Source organism: Trichosurus vulpecula, chromosome 3 (genome assembly GCF_011100635.1).
Source record: "Trichosurus vulpecula isolate mTriVul1 chromosome 3, mTriVul1.pri, whole genome shotgun sequence".
Taxonomy (NCBI): Eukaryota; Metazoa; Chordata; class Mammalia; order Diprotodontia; family Phalangeridae; genus Trichosurus; species Trichosurus vulpecula.
This window is the reverse complement of record NC_050575.1, coordinates 49,310,456-49,328,668: the sequence shown is the minus strand read 5'-3', so window position 1 is coordinate 49,328,668 and position 18,213 is coordinate 49,310,456. Positions and strand designations below refer to the sequence as shown.

Below are 18,213 nucleotides of genomic sequence, written 5' to 3'. Positions count from 1 at the left end.
TCGTTGAATGTTGCTGTTCGTTCTGAATCAGCCATTGAATGAGCTTATTTCTATTCCGATGAGAAACAGGATTCATCCTTTGTTACAAAATCCACCTTGTGGAGGACAGCGACATCATGTGGCTCAATATGTAAGTATAATTAGAGTATTGCATTTCTTTCATTCACTTCTTTTAGGTCCTATTGCCTTCATTTCCTTTACGTTCCTTTGTTCACTTCAAGAACCCTTTGAACCTATTTTGTTTATGTAAGTCTACTTAGACTCTAAACATGGTCTTCTCTTGTAAATTGCTCTTCCAAGCACAAAGTTATTTTAGATGTAAATCTCAGGTAAAAAATATAATTATGCAGTTTTCACTTAATTGTACTTCCAAGTTTCCAAACGACATATCCGAGACTAATGAAACTGTTTTTCCTGCATGAATTCTTTGGGTTATCATTATTGTATTTCACAGAATCGAGTTCTATTAGTCCTTATTCTTCCAGGGCTTAGCGCAGTGCATGGCATACCTAGTAGACTCTTAAGATATAAATGCTAGTTGATTGACTTTTTTTCAGTCACACTGTACATTTCCATTTGTGTGGAAAATATCCTTTTATGATGCAAAAGCTCAAGGTTTCAAGATATTACTGTAAATTTGAAAATCTGTAGAATAAGCCTCAACTTGTCTACATATTGTCTTAGTTTATTGATCGTTAGAGAAACTATCACTGACCTCTGCAAATTGTTATTTAGTAGTTATGTTCCTCCCATGTCCTTCATTATGCCTCTATTCAAGATGGAAATTGTTGTTGCCATATTATAGGCTACAATATTGGGCAGCATTACTAAATTCAAAAGAATGTTTCATGTCCTGCTATCTGTACCTTCCACGAGAAAAGAGAACTCCATTCACTTACTAAGCAGACAGAAATGGTAACAGAGAAATAATTTAACCTATTACTTGTTAGAATTAATTTCATCTTAGTGAAAAATTCATCTACTCCTTTATACACACAAAATTAATCCCTTTATTTTGAAATCTGTCCACTAATTTACTCTATACCAAAGTTATCACCTCTAAAGGAAAAATAATTCTTTAAGCACTCTCAGTGCTTGTTGGTCCAGACATTCCAAAGCTGAAATCTTCTATTCAGGCTTGAACTATTGAAATGGAAAAAGCTAAGATTGCTCTTTTCCAAACGATAAGTACATTTTTGCCTTGTACTTATGAAAGACCTTTAGTTCTATCTATAACTGAGGTTATATAATTCTCTTGTATGTTTGATAACTACAGAGTCCTAACACTAACCATGAATCCAAACAAAATGAGATCATGTATGTAAAGAATGGGGTAAACCTTATAATACCATATAAATGTGGATTATAATTGTTATTGTGTTGGTGTTGGTGCTGTTGTTATATATCTGTGCAGGACCAGTCAATTATAACTGAATTGTTTTTAATCACTAATTAATTAAAACTGTATCAACAATATTTGTGAGCAAAAGGCAGGCAGGAAATCCACACCCAAATGAACAGTCTACAGAAGTGACTAAGTTCCATAAGGGAAAACATTCATGATTTCAAAGTGTTAAACTCATTCTTTTGGATTATTTTCTTGGAAAAAGTTGGAGTAGCTATGTGACACAATGGGTGGAACATCATGAAGCTATAAAATCTGGCCTCAGACATTTATTCACTGTGTGACCCTTGGCAAGTTATTTAATCTGTTTGCCTTAGTTTTCTCATCTGTAAAATGGGGGTACTAATAGCACCTCCTTCCTAGAGTTGTTGTGATAATAAAGGAAATACTATATGTACTTAGCACAGTACCTGGCACACAGTAGGTACTATGCTAATGTTAGCTATTGTTATTACTAAGTCTCCACTGAAAGTTAGCCCCATTGTTGGTTTGAAGGATTTCTTTCTATAAGAAGTATAGATAAGAGGTAAGTTAAAAATATCAACTCAAATTACTGATAGAAGCAGTCACTAATTCTAGTTCTACTCAAAGTACTTTGCCCATCTTCCAAGTAACTAATCCTACAAAGAAGCAAATTTAGAACTGAAAAGGACTTCAGAAGTCATTTAGTCCTCCTATTACAGATGGGAAAATTGAGCCTCAGAGAAGAGGAGATATTTTTACATTATATTGCTACATTAGAGTCTAATAGGCAGTAATCAAGATAGAATACTTTTTAAGGAATATAAATTGAAGATATATTAAACATGAATATAGTAGTGATGTGCTCAAGAGTATACAACATAGAGTGGGTTGTCAAATTATTTTCCATCTAAAAATATGAAATATATACATTGTCTCAGCAACCGCAGGAACTATATGTCTCTGTACTTAATGAAAGTAAGTGTCCACTGCGGTTTGAAGGAAAAACCACTTTACTAACACAGAACTGGAGCAAGATATTTGAACAGAAGTTTTGTCTTCATCATTTTGTATTGTCTTTCCTGTACTTTTTCTCCCCTAACCACTGTGGGTATCAATTTCACCCTGGATCTTGGTGCTCTGATGCTGCTTGCTGATCTGATAAAGGCAATTCATACAATAATTGTTGTTACAATATTGACAATGCTGACTCAAAGCTACTCCACTTACAAATATTTACATTTTCTAAGATTTCCAGAGTGAGCAATACTTAATACAAACATATGAATTGCTACTTGTGTAATTTGATTTGTTGTATATATCCAAGTAAAAGTCACATTTTGAGGCAGAGAGCTTCTAAATACTCCTCACATTCCACTACCTAAGTGACTTCATGCTTGACCTATGTCCAAAGCCAGACTAGAGGAAGTGTATCTCCAAAGATAATAACAAGTAGATTAGGGATTTTGCAGTCTTTGACCAAGATAGGTCAGATCAAACAGAATGAAAACTGAAAGGCCTCATGATCTCAGAAAACTCTGTTGTCTGACTTTAAAGATAATGAAGAACAAAAGCTAAAGATAAGTTTGTCTTGGTGTCTGCAGATTCCAAAATGTGTTCATGTCCTCACGCAAATGTTTTGAGGTTTGGGGTTTTTTTTTTTGTTTGCTTGTTTACCAAAGTTAAGTAGAGTTACTTCAGATTATACTTTCCTTCTGCTTTTTTATAGGCTACTCTGATTTTTGTTTCATTGGATTTTAATCAAACTGCCTCAGAAAGTGTTTTGAACTTAATCTACAGTATGTCATAACATCATTAAAGGAGAAGGAACATGGGTGCCAAATAATTGAACTAAAAGAGAATTCGACAAAAGTTTAAATAAGGTAGAATCAATGGGAGGTTCATAAATACCAAAGAGAATTTAAGATGCTCATACATACATACAATTTCATGCTCCATACATAGTAAAGAGAAGCTGTAATCTGTACAGTGAATTTTATGGCTGAAAGTGTAGTGTATTGTAGAAGGCTGTCTGTGAAACCATTTCTTCCCTTTTCCAGATTTACTTCTACATACCTTTAGTAGGTCTATATAGTTTTTCTCAAAATTCAATTCTCTCCTTTCACTGCAGAGGTAGGGAACTATGTGGTGTGATGTTGTATATACTACCAGACACCTTTAGTCTGGGTTAGTTTTGCTCAACCACTTTTTTTCCTTTTATTTTTAATATGCGTTGCAAGGAATGGTTCATTTAGGAGGGGAAAGGAAGATACATTTAGAAATAAAAGTGATATAAAAATAATAAGCAGAGTTTAAAACTTCTATTTTAAAAAAATAAAGACCAAAAGTAAGAAGGCAGGTAAATAGAGCAGCAACAATCCATGTCTTCTTGATTGTTTGGGGATTATGGGGATGGGTTAGAGAGAAGAATATTATTCATGATATTTTTCATGGGCTTTTTTTTTGTATTCTCTCTTCTCTAAGATATCTTGAAATTCAATCCCTCAATACTGGCAAAATGCTATCATTTCCAGCATCAGTTCTATCTGTGTGTATCTTTTTTGTTCCATCAATTCTCTAGGAATTGATCTTCCTAATGATTCCAGATATGTGTATAAAATGCTTTATATAGATTATCTCATTTGATTAGAACAACCCTATGAGGTGGATTTTCTCATAGCATATTGAGCACTGAGGTGTTAGAGTCCAAATTTAGGAGATCCACTGCCGTTGATACAGAAAATATATTATTATGGAAATGCTAATGTTTGGGGGGGTGCTAAATGTACAATGTACGATGAGTTTCCCCGACCCACTTGAGGAAATCATAGTATATAAGGAGTAGGTACCTGAAATAATGATCTATTAAACTCTTCCCTGCTTCAGACTTTAAGTAGTTTCATTATGGCTTGTAAAGAGTATGAAACCTTGAGTGGTTTCACGTGCTATGTGATCCACTTGCAGATTAAAAAGGATACGAACCTGGGAGTGTCTCATTCTCATCTTGTAAAAGATTTACTACTCCATTTGCAGGAATTGTAGTGCAAATGGCCATTATTTGACTGAAAGACAGGCCACACCTTGAGTGACCTTAAATACAAGAAGCAAATGCTTAGCAGGCATTTCTCTCTAGCACTGCAGACCAGAGGAACTTGGGTGGTGAAGATAGTCATCTCTGGCAACCAAAAAGAGAGCTAGATATGAAGGAAGCAACCAGCTCTTAGGAGGAAATCTTTTCCTTTGCTCTTCTCTTCCAGAATGAAGCATAGGGAAGGAATTTCTCTCTCCCCTGCCCTCATGGTGTTTCATAACAGAGCAACTTGTATGGTAGAAGACTGTGCCAAACAGAGAATTAGGTCTAGAGAGATCAAATAGAAGGTTAAGTTGAGCTACAGAAAGGAGTAGGTCAGGGAGCTCACCTGAATGATTTGCCCAGGAGAGATAATACACCATTATAGAGCAATACGAGGATGCAATGAAAAAAGAAAAGACATCAAGGTCTGTAACGTAGGAAGTTTTGGTGAAAAATGGTCCCTCTATGTGTGCCTCCCTACTAGCTTACTCAGTGTTTATGCCCACATTTCCCTCTGGCACCGTGTATATCTAGGAGAGAGTTTACCCCACGTTTATGGGGAGGAGTGTTCATTACTATTGTTCATGCTATTCTGATTACTAAAGGTGAACTGGCAAAGGACTATGAGCTATATTTATAGGAGTGTGTTTTTATAAAGTTCTTTGAACCTCAGAGAAGTCAGTCCCTCAAGGCACCCAACCTCTGAGTCTGGGTGATCCAGAAGAGGTCCTACACTAACAAATATGCTCTGTTTTACATAATATTTGTTATCAAATTTCCAGTTTCATCTATAAATAGGCTTGGTATGATATAACTTAGTAGCATCTCAGTCAAGTTTTTGAAAGGCCCATTTTATCTCCCACTGTTTTGTGACGCTATGCTACAGCAATCATCTTCCTTAAAGGGCTGCAAATTAGAATCTACTTTAAACTGGTGTTTTCTGTGCTTGGCAACACTAATGAGATTCTGTTCCTTGGATTATATGGCTAATGGATTCCATGAATCTCCATGTTGTGATGACTGCTTTACATCAGTTAAATTTCTCTAATGGTGATAGTAACCGTCCATACTTTTATCAATTTGCCAGGTTTCAGAATCCAAGGTTCATTTGAATAAGTCAGATAACTGCTTTTTCATTGCACGCAGTATCTTTTCCTTTATTTTTATCCCTTCTCCCATGAAACAACTTATGTTATAATTGTGAACATAAAATTGCTTTGGAAATGACTTCAAGAGAGTAATCAATAATCCTGTTTGTTAAAATATAATTCTATCTCTGATATATGAAAGTTGAGTGACTCTGAGAAAGTCATTTAACCTCTCATTGCCTTAGGTAGATTAGGCCCAAGGAGGAGATATGCATACCTGAAGGGAGGTTCCCTTACCCATTGAAATCACAGATCTAGAGTAAAGCAAATGGACAACAAATTTCATTTTTTGGAGCCCACCTTTTCCAGGGACTGTTCACTTTCTTTTTGCAGAGAATCTTCGTGACAGTCTACAAAATATTGGCCTTTTTTATTTCTTAACCCTGAAATACTTTTTCCAAAACATTTTGGCTAATCTCCCCAGTTCTGCCCTACTGCGCTCTCTCTCTATTTCTCTTTCTCTCCAGGAGCTTCCTGTCCTCATCTCCCTCTCTCTTCTCCTTTTCTCCCTCCCTTTCCCTCTTTCTCTCTCTCTTCCTCTCCTTCTCTTTGATTCTGTCTCTGTCTCTTTCTTTGACTCTGTGTCTCTGTCTGTCTTTTTCTCTGTGTCTGTACATCTCTCTCTCCCCCAGAAAGATTTATCAAGCTCTCAACGAAATTTCTCTACTTCTCCATGCTCTACAACAAATGCTGGCGCATAAACTTCACTGTAATCTTTCTGGTTTCCTTGTTATGAGCACAGAATTAGCTCTTTGGTCTCCCAGGGAAAGTTTTCAGAAATAACAAGTATAATTTAAGGAGGAAAAGGGGGGAAATAACCGATGAAGAAAAAGGGTCCAAAAGACGTAAATAAATTTTTGAGAGAAATAGCTCCTATGATCTAATATAAAGTTGAATAATCGATAAGAAACTCTAGGACACACCTTGGCAGAATGATCCTGCGCCACTGCCTGCTGCTCGGTACTGTCTGCTGGGCCAGAACACGGAGGGAGGTTGGGGCTGAAGGCCATAAAGTCACTTTTGGCACCTCCCTCTCCAGAGCAGACCTTCTGCCGCCGCTGCTGGGAATAGGACCAGCTTCCAATCTCACTGGAACACACCAGCGTGGACTTCCGTGGCCCATAAATACCCGGTTGGGGCCTCGAACATCGAAGTGCTACATACAACAGCAGACTCAGCACCAGCAGGCTGGACACTGAGCAGATGGCGATTATTAGATAAACATTCACATCCAGTGCCATTGCTTCCTTCCCTGCACTAGCCACTGATCTGGACACACCAGAAGAAGCCTTAAGAGCCTGCCGGCTCTCCACAACAGATATACTTAGAGTGGCGGTGGCTGATAGAGGAGGCTCCCCGTGGTCTTTTACCAACACCAGCAACATCTGACTCAGCCCATCAATCTCCTCCAAGGCCCGAGTAGTGCTGATCTCGCCGGTGTACAGACCCACTCGGAAAGGGCTACCAGCAACGCCCACCTCTGGCAGCTGCTCATAAGAGAGCCACGCGTTGTAGCCTGAATCTGCATCCACAGCCCGGATCTTCGCCACTACATGGCCCATAGCCACTGACTGTGATACCAGCTCGGTCACCAGACTAACGCCAGCGTAGGGCGGCAGTACCACTGGCGCGTTGTCATTCTCGTCTAGCACGAACACCTGCAGGCTCACATTGCTGCCCAGAGGAGGGAAGCCTGCGTCGCGAGCGCTCACCTGGAACTGCAGCAGCTCCAGTTCCTCGTGGTCCAGGGGCTGCAAAGCAAACACTTTCCCGCTCTCGGAGTGCACAGACACGTAGCTCGATAGAGTACGCTCCCCTACCCGCCGCTCCACCAGTGAGTAAGACACCAGCGAGTTCTCCTGTGCATCCAGGTCTGAGGCGGACACTGTGAAAATATGACAGCCGGGTCGATTGTTCTCCTTCACGAACACTGTATACACAGGCTGCTCGAAGGCAGGTGCATTGTCGTTCACGTCAGCAATGGCCACAGACACGCTTGCTGTGGCCCAAAGCGCTGGCGACCCGCCATCCCTCGCAGTCACCACTAACTCGTAAGCCGACACTCTCTCGCGGTCCACAGAACCCTCTAGTACCAGCGAGTAGTAATTTCTGAAGGTGGACAGGAGCGTGAAAGGCCCTGGCGGTGACAGAGAGCAAGTTACCTGCCCATTGGTACCTGAGTCTCTGTCAGACACGCTGATGAGAGCTATCACTGTGCCTGATGGAGAGTTTTCTGGGACCGGAAGCGACAGCGACTTTACCGCCACTTCGGGAGCATTATCATTGGTGTCTACTACTTCCACCAAGATCGTGCAGTGACCCACCATCTTGGGAATTCCCTTATCAGTCGCCTCTACTTGGATTTGATATGATTTACTTTCTTCGAAGTCCATTTCTCCGATCACTCTGATGTCTCCATCCATCGGATCTATTGAGAACTTAGACAGTACATTTGCGGGGACATCACTCTCAAATGAGTAAGTAATTTGACTGTTTGCTCCTTCGTCCATATCTGAGGCAGTTACTTTTATTACCGTTGTCCCGTTTAAAGAATTTTCTGCTAATCTAACTTTATAGATTTTTTTGTCGAATTTAGGGGCGTTATCGTTCACATCTAACACTGTGATCTGTAGCTCAACTGTTCCAGTAAGCTCTGGTTTGCCCCCGTCAGTGGCTGTAAGCAGTAAGTGAAGCTCAGGGGTTTCTTCTCTGTCTAGAAGTTTCTTTAATATTAGTCCGAGAGGTTTAATTTGTTCATCATTGTTTTGTATATCTAAAGTGAAAAAATCATTAGGGCTTAGCCTATAGGTCAGAACAGTATTCACTCCGATATCTGCATCCGATGCGCCCTCTAGTGGAAACCTAGAGTCTAGTGGGCTGGATTCAGAAATAAACAGCTTCTTTTGTGATACAGAGAACACAGGCGGGTTGTCATTAATGTCCTTGATTTCTACCTCCACATGGAAAACCTGAAGCGGTTTCTCCACGATCACCTCCAGGTGGATGCTACAAACAGGGTGGCGGCCGCACAGCTTCTCACGGTCGATCCGCGAATTCACAAACAAAATGCCATTCTGCACGTTTACCTCCAGGTAGTCCCTACGGTCGGGAGATACCATCCGGAACAGCCTACACACCAACTCCCCAACTTCCAGACCCAAATCTTGAGCCATTCGTCCCACGAACGTACCGTGTTTCGCTTCCTCCGTCACCGAGTAGTGGACCTGGCCGCTCCCCACCTGCCAGGCTGAGTAGAGGAGAAGACAATGCAAAAGCCTCAGGCCGCCTCCGCCGGAAAATCCCATCGCAAATCCTTTCTTCTTAGAATTGTGTCACCTATTTATGACTCGAAATGGACAGGATCTTTGGGAATTCTCTGTGAATCTTTAAATCCAATTTTTTTTTTCGTTTCTGGCGCCTTTCGTTTTCTCTGAAGTAGCTACTGAATAAGCTTCTTTCTACACTGGGGAGAAAGTGGTTTTCTTTGTTCGAAAAAGCCACTTTGGGGTGTATGGCGACATCATGTGGCTCAATTTGTAAGTACTATCGCGATTAATTTGCTGCAAGTTTTTATTTCTTGAGTTTTCATAGGTTTTCTATTCTTCAGCATTGTGTTTAAAATATGCTATTGTTTATTTTATATGTCTGGTTGAACTCTAGAAATTGTCGTTTCATCTTACAATGTTATTTTCATATAAAATCCAAGAAAATATTATTATTTCCTTCTCATATATCTTCTCCTATAAACTTTCATAACACACATACAAGATAAGATATTTTTTCTACCTGAATTCTGGGAAATAATTATTATTGTATTGTATCAGGTTCTATTAGTTTTTATATTCCTTTCATTTGCTATCAATTTTTAGCCATTTGAAAGGAAAATGTCCTTCCAACATCAGTCAGATTTCACCATTACTTCCTTAAGCCCAGACCTTCCTGATTTCATAGCCAACATTCTCTTGATTAAGTCACATTGCCTCCCACTGGCTCTAGGAAGAGTTGTTACTGTAAAAAAATATAATATCTTTTCTCCCCTATATTGCCTCAGCTAGGGTTGAAAAAATGCTTATTCCTTTTATATAAAAAAAATCATAGCTCAGAATGAAAAGCTTTTCCCCATGATTATACCTCACATGGGAAGTAAGAGTCACATTTTTGCTAAGAAGAATAAACCTAGAGATCATAATTCATTTTTCTTCTACATCTTCAAACAAACAAAAAAGACCATCACTTTGATTTGAAACTTATATAAAATCTTACTTAATGCCAATTGGGTGATAACACCTCTTAAAAGGTGTCTTAGTCTAACAGTGCTTATAGAACAAAATTTTTGACACCTGAATTTCTCCTGTTTTGCTATTTAAGCTGAGAAAATTTAAGATTGTCCTCTTCCCTTCTTTCCCTAGATGTGTGGTTTCATTGATTTACAGAATTCCTTATAAGCACATCCTCTCTACCAAAGAAGATTAGCACTTCCTCCCCAGCTTATAGTCTTACAGTTCTGAGAAGTACTGAGAAATTAAATGATTTGCCCTGTATCACACAACCTACATGCGTCATGGGCAGGACTTGAACCTAAACCTTGTCGACTCTAAGGCCAATTGCCTCCCATAATGTAGAAAAAAAAAAATTCTTGAAGCAATTAAAAGGAAATATAAAAGTCAAAATACCATCTAGCCAGAAATAGTAAGTGTAATTACTCTTCAAGAAAAGAGAGCTTTCTCTCTATCTTCCTATCTCTTCATAGAATGGAGGATGAAACCCACTGGGGCTTGAAGAAAAAGTCACATTACTCACAGAGGCACAGGGAGTCACCTCCATAAGCAAAATCCTGAACTGAATGAAACTTCTTTTCAGCACCTGCAACATCCCCTTTTTGTCTTCCTCCATGGGTCTCAGAGTCTTGGTTACTGCCTAACAATCTTCTAAAATTAAAGATAACAAAAACCATAAGTGACATTTACATCATTCTTCATTATTTAAAAAGCCTTTTTTCCCCTTTTTAACATCATAGGTTTAGAGCTGTACAGGACTTTGGAGGTTATTTAGCCCAAATACTTTACTTTGCAGATGAGGAAATTGAAGCCCAAACAAAGTGACTTGCCCAAGGTCATGCAAGAAGAAAGTCACAGATCTGGCTTTCAAAAGCAGGTTCTCTAATTCCAAGCCAGCATTTGTCATTCTCCAATAGAATTCATTCCTTACCTTAGTTTAGTCTCACAATAATCCTGGGAGATAAGAAGTACAAATACAATTTTTTCCATATTATGGATGAGAGATTAAGTAATTTAAAAAAGATCACACAACTAGTAATTTCACAAGGTTCAAGTCAAATCTTCTAATTCCTTATGCAATGCTCTTTCCTCTAAATCATATCAGTGATTCACTGTAACCCTAGCCAACTTCCTTCAGCAGCAAACTCCTTGGCCAAGCAGAAGATATGTAGTCCCAGTGCCTAGAGCCTGCTCAGTAACGTACATTTCTATTTTAAACATAAATGATATTTATATTTTAAAATGTACTTTCAATGCTTCTGTTTAAAAATGCAAATACTTCCAAGTAAGGTAATACATTCCATGTTAACTATTCAAATTTGGCATTTTTCGGTGTGTAATGAACCAACAGACACTTACATGAGTGGCTACTCCAGGCAAGGCTTGTACTGGTGGCATGGAAACTGATTTTAATGGCATCAAATGGATGTGTTGTCTGATGTGAACTGCCAAGCTTGTGAGAAATGAGAGATTTGTGGCCCTGGATAGGCTGCATGTAGCTACAAATTTCTCTGCTCAAATATGTTGATTCTCAACTGTGGCTTGTTTCACAACTACTGCTGAGTCCCAGCATTATGGTTCTTTGAATCTGGGTCAGTTGTCAATTTCTTTCACTTATTATTTGATCTAACTACATTAGATCTAATGTTCTCTGATAAAAAAAGTATTTAATTCTGTAATTTGCTGCATCATAGCCTGCCACAGTCACAGAGTGTTCAATTATTTTCTCAATTCAGTCTTAGGGGATATTTTCTGTGCAAATGTTAAAGCATTACCACATACTACTCTTGGTCACATAGGATACTATAGAGAGTAGTGGCTTAATAAATCTTCATTGAACTTAACCAAAATTTTATTTCTACCATCATTTGTATTTTTTTAAAAGTACTGTAGAATTTAAGCCTTAATCATCACAAATGTACCATTAAGTTTTATACTTAATTTCATTACAATCTGACTCATCTTTATTCTACCTATTTGTGATTCTGATTTCTAGTCCAGTGTATGCTTTTTATCTTTAACAACATACATGAAATAAGCAAGGATCTAATTTTTATTCTGATATATGTTCTTGAAGGGGAGGCTGAGAATTTGTTCTAGGTTCCTCTTGTTGAAGTCTCATCTGCTCTGCAAATTCTACTGGCTTGTTTTAAATACACCAAAGCATTCACCTATACCTGGAACAAATCAACTTCAGGGATGTCTGTTTAGCACTTAGGAAAATCTCCCCAATCATCATTAGTCTTCCTCTGACTTTTATTTTGGATAATTGGAATTTTGAATTTGGAAAATTTGGAAATTTTCCCTGAGGAATTGTGTCATAAAATGTTTGGAAAACACCAGAATTTGAATTTGAAAGAAATCAGCACATTGAATGCCAGGCAAAAGTTCATAATTATTGACTAAAAAGCATAAGTGATAGAGTGGTGTTGTGAGTTTGCCTTATAGAAACTGAACAGTTTTGCATTAATAAGAATAAAAACTCTCTAATTCTAAAGACAAGCCATCGTCTTCAAAATCTCTTTTTCTGAAATGATATATGCCTGTGTGGACATCATATATATGCAGCTGTCTTAAGATCCTGTTGATGTCCAACCCGAGGGGTTTTTATTTCTGACAATTGCTCTTCTGGATCCTTTCCCTAAAGGAAGTATTCCCCTAGGCCAGAAGTTATGGATCTATCAGAGTGCAGCTCTGGCCATAATGAGGAATGGAGGTGGGGGTAGATGAAAGTGTGAGGAGTGGCCCATGGTCTAGGCTTCTTTTTGTTAAAACTATCTGGTCCCATCCCTGAAAAGCACATCAGATACCCCAGCTCCTGTTCCAACAGGTAGTAACTTCACAAGAAGTCCTTCTCCCAGCCAAGGAAGAGTCATTGGGCTGCCCTACTCCACGAGTATTGACTTTCAAAAACCAACCAAATAAGATTGAGGAGACTAATCTCTGCAGCTACAGATCCCAGAATTTCCATATTTCCACCAAAACAGGTTTTCTGATTTACGGAAATGACATTAAACTCCATACTTCATCACTTCTACTCTGGAGTTCCTCTAATTTGTTGTTTATTTGAGTGTTAATCAGATAACACCTTTTAAATCTTTTGAACTCCATCTACAACAGAACTCACAGAATACATAAATAAGATGGAACACAGGAGAGATAAAAATTAAGTAAAACCCAGAATTCCATAAGCATGTAATGGATAGAGCTATAAAGAATTCAAAGAATTCGACGAAAATTCATAAAGCTTTTTAGCACAGTTGTAAAATGGGGATAATAGCACTTACCTTGCAAGGTAGTTGAGAAGATCAAATCTGATAACATACACAAAATGTTTTGAAAACTTCAAAAGAATACATAAATGCTAGCTAGCTATACCATAGACAATTATTATATGCTTTTTAAAGCACTCTTCACAGTGGCTATGCGATGCTATTAAGACAAAGCAACTACATATCGTTAAAGATTATTAACTAAATATTGCTTTTGCCTATTGAAGAAATGGAATGCGTTCAAGAACAATCAAAATGAGAACTTAAACACGCAGAAGATAGCATTCACACTAATAATATATGTGGCACAAAATAATTTTGTAGGTACCTTTTAAGAAGAGATGTGATGGGAACTAGCCAAAGGAAGAATTTGACAGAAACGTGTGACTATTTTCATGCTGTTATAAGTAAAATATAAATGAAAACATTGACCCAGGAAGGGGCATACTTAAGAGGAAAGGGAATGTGAACAAAGAGGAGGACAAGATGAAGGAGGAGATGGAAGAGGAAAAAAGAGCATTTATGAAATCACATCAGAAATATATAAGAATATATAAGAAATAGAAAGTACAATTTGACGAGAGAGAAAAATAAAAATTTTGAAGTAAGAAGACTGAATCACAAGAATTGTCTAACGTTTTGGGGAAAAGAGCAATTTGCACCTGAACAGAAAATAAAACTGCACAATCAATGGTCACCCACCTTCCCTGAGCTATCCAAGTCTGCCTCCTGCTTCTGGCCTCTTTCCCCAGAAACAGGATACGGAGGGAGGTTAGGGCTGAAGGCCATGAGGTCTTTCTTGGCCGCCCCTTCTCCAGAGCACACCTGCCGCCGCTGCTGAGAATAAGACCAACTCCCCATTTCACTTGAGCACACCAATGTCGGCTTGCCAGACCCATACGAGGCCTGTGGAGGAGCGGAGCACCGAAGTGCCACATACAACAGTAGACTCAGCACCAACAGGCTGGACACTGAGCAGATGGCGATGATCAAATAAACATTCACATCCACCAGCGCTGTCTCTTTTCCCACGCCAGCCTTTGCCGCGATCCCGGAAGCCCCTGAAAAAGGCTTTGAAGTCTGTCCATTCTCCGCCATTGAGACATACACAGTGGCTGTGGTAGACAGGGCTGGCTCTCCGTGATCTTTCACCAGCACCAGCAGCGTCTGCCTCGGCCCGTCAGATTCCTCCAGAGCTCGTGTTAGGCTGACCTCACCAGTGTACAGCCCCACGCGAAAGGGGCTGCGACCAACGCCCGACTCCGGCTGTAACTCATAAGACAGCCAGGCATTGTAACCAGAATCCGCGTCAACTGCTCGGATCTTGGCCACCACGTGGCCTGCTGTCACCGACTGGGATACCAGCTGGGTTCCTGGGACCCCACCCGCTCCCGACCCTGAGTGAGGGGGCAGAACCACCGGAGAGTTGTCGTTTTCATCGAGAACAAACACTTGCAGGCTCACGTTGCTGCCCAGGGGAGGGAAGCCTGCGTCGCGGGCGCTCACCTGAAACTGCAGCAGCTCCAGCTCCTCGTGGTCCAGGGGCTGCAAGGCGTACACTTTGCCGCTCTCCGAGTGCACAGACACGTAGCTGGACAGCGGACGCTCCCCAACCCGCCTCTCCACCAGTGAGTAAGACACCAGCGCGTTCTCTTGCGCGTCCGGGTCAGACGCCGACACTGTGAAGATGTGACTGCCCGGTGGGTTGTTCTCCTTCACAAACACAGTGTACACAGGCTGCTCGAAGGCTGGCGCGTTATCGTTCACGTCTCCGATGGCCACAGACACGCTGGCAGTGGCCCAAAGAGCTGGCTTCCCGCCGTCCCTCGCAGTCACCACAAGCTCATAAGCCGGCACTCTCTCGCGGTCCACAGAACCTTCCAGTACCAGTGAGTAGTAATTTCGGAAGGTGGACACCAGCGTGAAGGGCCCAGGGGGTGACAGAGAGCAAGTCACCTGCCCGTTGGCGCCAGAGTCTCGGTCAGACACCCGGATTGAGGCAATGACTGTCCCTGGAGGCGCATCCTCTCTGACTGGAAGCAACAACGACGTCACTGAGACATTGGGGATATTATCATTGGCGTCCAGGACTTCCACTAAGACGGTGCAATGACCAGTCATTGGGGGAGTCCCTTTGTCTGTCGCATCAACTCGAATTTCATAGGAATTAACATCCTCAAAATCCAGATGGCCTTGAACTGAAATTTCTCCTGTATCTGCATTTATATTAAAGTTATCTTTAATCACAGGTGGAGTGAGACTACTAAAAGAGTATAAAATCTCCCGATTGATGCCCTCGTCTGCATCGGAGGCATTCAGTCTGATCACTAAAGTTTCGTGGGCTGCATTTTCTACTATCTTCACTTCGTATTCAGATCGTTCAAAAGTGGGGGCGTTATCGTTCACATCCAGGACTGTGATGAATAGTTGCACTGTGCCTGTGAGTTCAGGTTTGCCCCCATCTGTGGCTGTCAGTATTAAGTGATATTCAGGAACTTCTTCTCTGTCTAGTGGTTTTTTCAACGCTAGCTCAACCAATTTATTTTGGTCATTCTTTGATTTTACTTCTAGAATAAAGTAATCGTTGGTGCTGAGCCTATAAGTAAGTAAGGCATTAGATCCAATATCTGGGTCAGAGGCTCCCTCTAGAGGAAACCTAGTGTCCGGTAATCTGGATTCGTAAAGAAAGAGTTTTTGTTCCTTCGCTGGGAACAAGGGTGGGTTGTCATTAATGTCCCTGATCTCCACCTCCACATGGAAAACTTGCAGCGGCTTCTCCACGATCACCTCAAGGTGGATGCTACAAACCAGGTTTCGTCCGCACAGCTCCTCCCGGTCGATCCGAGAATTCACAAACAAAATGCCATTCTGCACATTTACCTCCAGGTAGTCCCTGCTGCCCTTGGACACCACCCGGAACAGCCTCGACACCAGCTCCCCGACCTCCAGACCCAGGTCCTGCGCTATTCGTCCCACAAACGTACCGTGTTTTGCTTCTTCCGGCAGCGAGTAATGGACCTGGCCACTCCCCGTTTCCCAGGACGTGTGGAGCAGAAATAAGAACAACAACTGCTGAGCTCCCAAGACGCCTCCCCAGGAAAACATCGCAAACACTCTTCCCTTTATTCCAAAGGGTCGCTCAAATATTGGAATGAGGGTAGATATGGGTGTCCGTTTCTCCAGTTTTATTCGGCAGCATCCGCCATTGCTTCGCATCATTTAACCACAAAACGGAGCCTCTTTCTAAGACCCAAAAGAGTGTTTAGAGATATTCCGTGGTCGACAGCGACATCATGTGGCACGAAAGCATAAGCCATATTTTCCTTATGGTGTAGAAAAGCATCTTAAGCTATTGCTTAGCATTTAATATATTTCACGAACTTTTTTTTCATTTTTTGAGTTTTATGAGCTCCTGCAGCAGAGCACAGCAATTTTCTCCTTCAAAAAAAGGATACTTGCATTGTGGTTGCTTTTGCTGCTTAACTATGAAGGAAATGTTGTTTTGGATCTTTAATGTATTTGAATCGGTTCTGAATTTTCAGAAAGAAGTTAATGTAATAAGGAAAGAAAATGAGCTTAGTACTTTCTGTTGTAGAGGTGGAAAATTTGCATGTGTTACAGTACTGATCAGGAATTTCTAGACTACTGGATTGAAAAGTCAGAAGAGTCAGAAGAATTCGGTCTGATTTCTGAAGGCTACTTACTGTGACCTTGGGCAAATCATGTACCCTCTCAGAGTCCGTTTCTTCACTTGTTAATTGGGGACAATAATGCTAGCTGGGCCAGAAAATCACCTTGTAAACTTTAAACTAGTATAGGAATGTGAATAATATAATTTTGCATTGTAAAATATTTATGACACATTTTTAAATAGTCAGTAAATATTAAGTGCCATTATGTGCTGGGCACTATGTTAAGCACTTAGGATAGAAAGAAAGAGAAAATGCAGCCCCTGTTCTCAAGGAGAACACAGTCTATCCGAGGAATCAACATACCAACAACTACATATGAAGGGTTTATATTCAAGATAAATTGGAAATAATCAACAAAAGGATGACACTAGAATTAAAGAAGATTTAGAAAGATTTCTTGTAGAAGTTGGGATTTTAGGTAGGATATGCAGGAAGCTAGAGAATCCAAGAGGTGGAGATGAGTATGGAGAACATTCCACATTGTAGGACACCCAGAGAAAATTCCCAGAGCCAAGAGATGGAGTGTCTTGTTTGAGGAATGGCAAGGATACCATTGTCACTGGATTGCTGAATGTTTGGGTGGGAGGGAGGTGGAAGAGTTATGTAAGGTATAAGAAGGTTAGAAAAGTAGAGGGGCAACTTATCAAGGGCTTTGTATGCTAAACAGAGCATGTTATACTCAGTTCTGTAGGTTACATTGAACCACTGGAGCTCTCCCTAAGGGTGGTATGGTCAGACCTACTCTTAGGAAAGTTCACTTTGCCAGCTGAGTGGAGTATGAGTAGAAAGGCTTGTGGCAGGCAGGCCTATCAAGGAGACTACTGTAATTATCCAGGCATGAGGGCCTGCACCAGAGTAGTTGGAAATGTCAAAAAAGAAAAGATGGCACATTCAAGAGATGTTGGGAAGGCAAAATCAACAGCCCTCAGCAAAAAGTGGATATTGGTGGTGAAAGAGTGTGGAATCAAGGATGACATCTAGGTAGCAAGGCTGAGCAACTGGGAGAATAGTGGTGCCCTCAAGAGTAATAAGTGAGATAGAAAGAGAGAAGGGTTTGTGAGGAATGATAAATACCAATAAGGAACATATCCCAGGAGCCAACCTTGCAGTCAGAAAAACCTGGACTCAAGTCATGCATCTGATACATACTGGCTTGGTGTCCCTGGGTCTGTAACTTAAACTCTCAGTGCTTCCAGGCAACTCTTTAAAGACCCTTAACCGCAGAATAAATGCTGATCTGCATAAAAGAAGGTCTTCTCTCACTGGAAGTGTCCTACCCCAATTATATTAATAAGTTTCAATTTTTCTTTTTAAAAAGTTACATTCTAATTGTTATTTACACAATCTCCAACATCCCTTAGATGTTTTTCTTTTTGTAATCCATT

At 40.4% G+C, this 18,213-nt stretch overlaps 2 protein-coding genes across 2 annotated transcripts; both read right to left on the bottom strand.

Annotated features, from left to right (window-relative positions):
• Nucleotides 1-2,464: 2,464 nt before the first annotated feature.
• LOC118842042 (protocadherin alpha-3-like) lies at nucleotides 2,465-8,892 on the bottom strand. Its single transcript, XM_036749716.1, has 2 exons — nucleotides 6,511-8,892; nucleotides 2,465-2,524 (listed from the first exon to the last, which is right to left on the bottom strand). The coding sequence occupies exons 1-2, from the start codon at nucleotides 8,890-8,892 to the stop codon at nucleotides 2,465-2,467; spliced, it is 2,442 nt and encodes an 813-aa protein (XP_036605611.1).
• Nucleotides 8,893-13,823: 4,931 nt separating this feature from the next.
• On the bottom strand, nucleotides 13,824-16,241 carry LOC118842041 (protocadherin alpha-8-like). The gene has a single exon (XM_036749715.1). The coding sequence runs from the start codon at nucleotides 16,239-16,241 to the stop codon at nucleotides 13,824-13,826; it is 2,418 nt and encodes an 805-aa protein (XP_036605610.1).
• Nucleotides 16,242-18,213: the final 1,972 nt, after the last annotated feature.

Coding starts and splice junctions, on each gene's coding strand:
- LOC118842041 (XM_036749715.1), bottom strand. CDS start 16,241: ATGTTTTCCTGGGGAGGCGTCTTGGGAGCTCAGCAGTTGTTGTTCTTA.
- LOC118842042 (XM_036749716.1), bottom strand. CDS start 8,892: ATGGGATTTTCCGGCGGAGGCGGCCTGAGGCTTTTGCATTGTCTTCTC. Junction 2,525..6,510: donor CGCAGGATCATTCTGCCAAG/GTGTGTCCTAGA, acceptor TGCCTTTATCAG/ATCAGCAAGCAGCATCAGAG.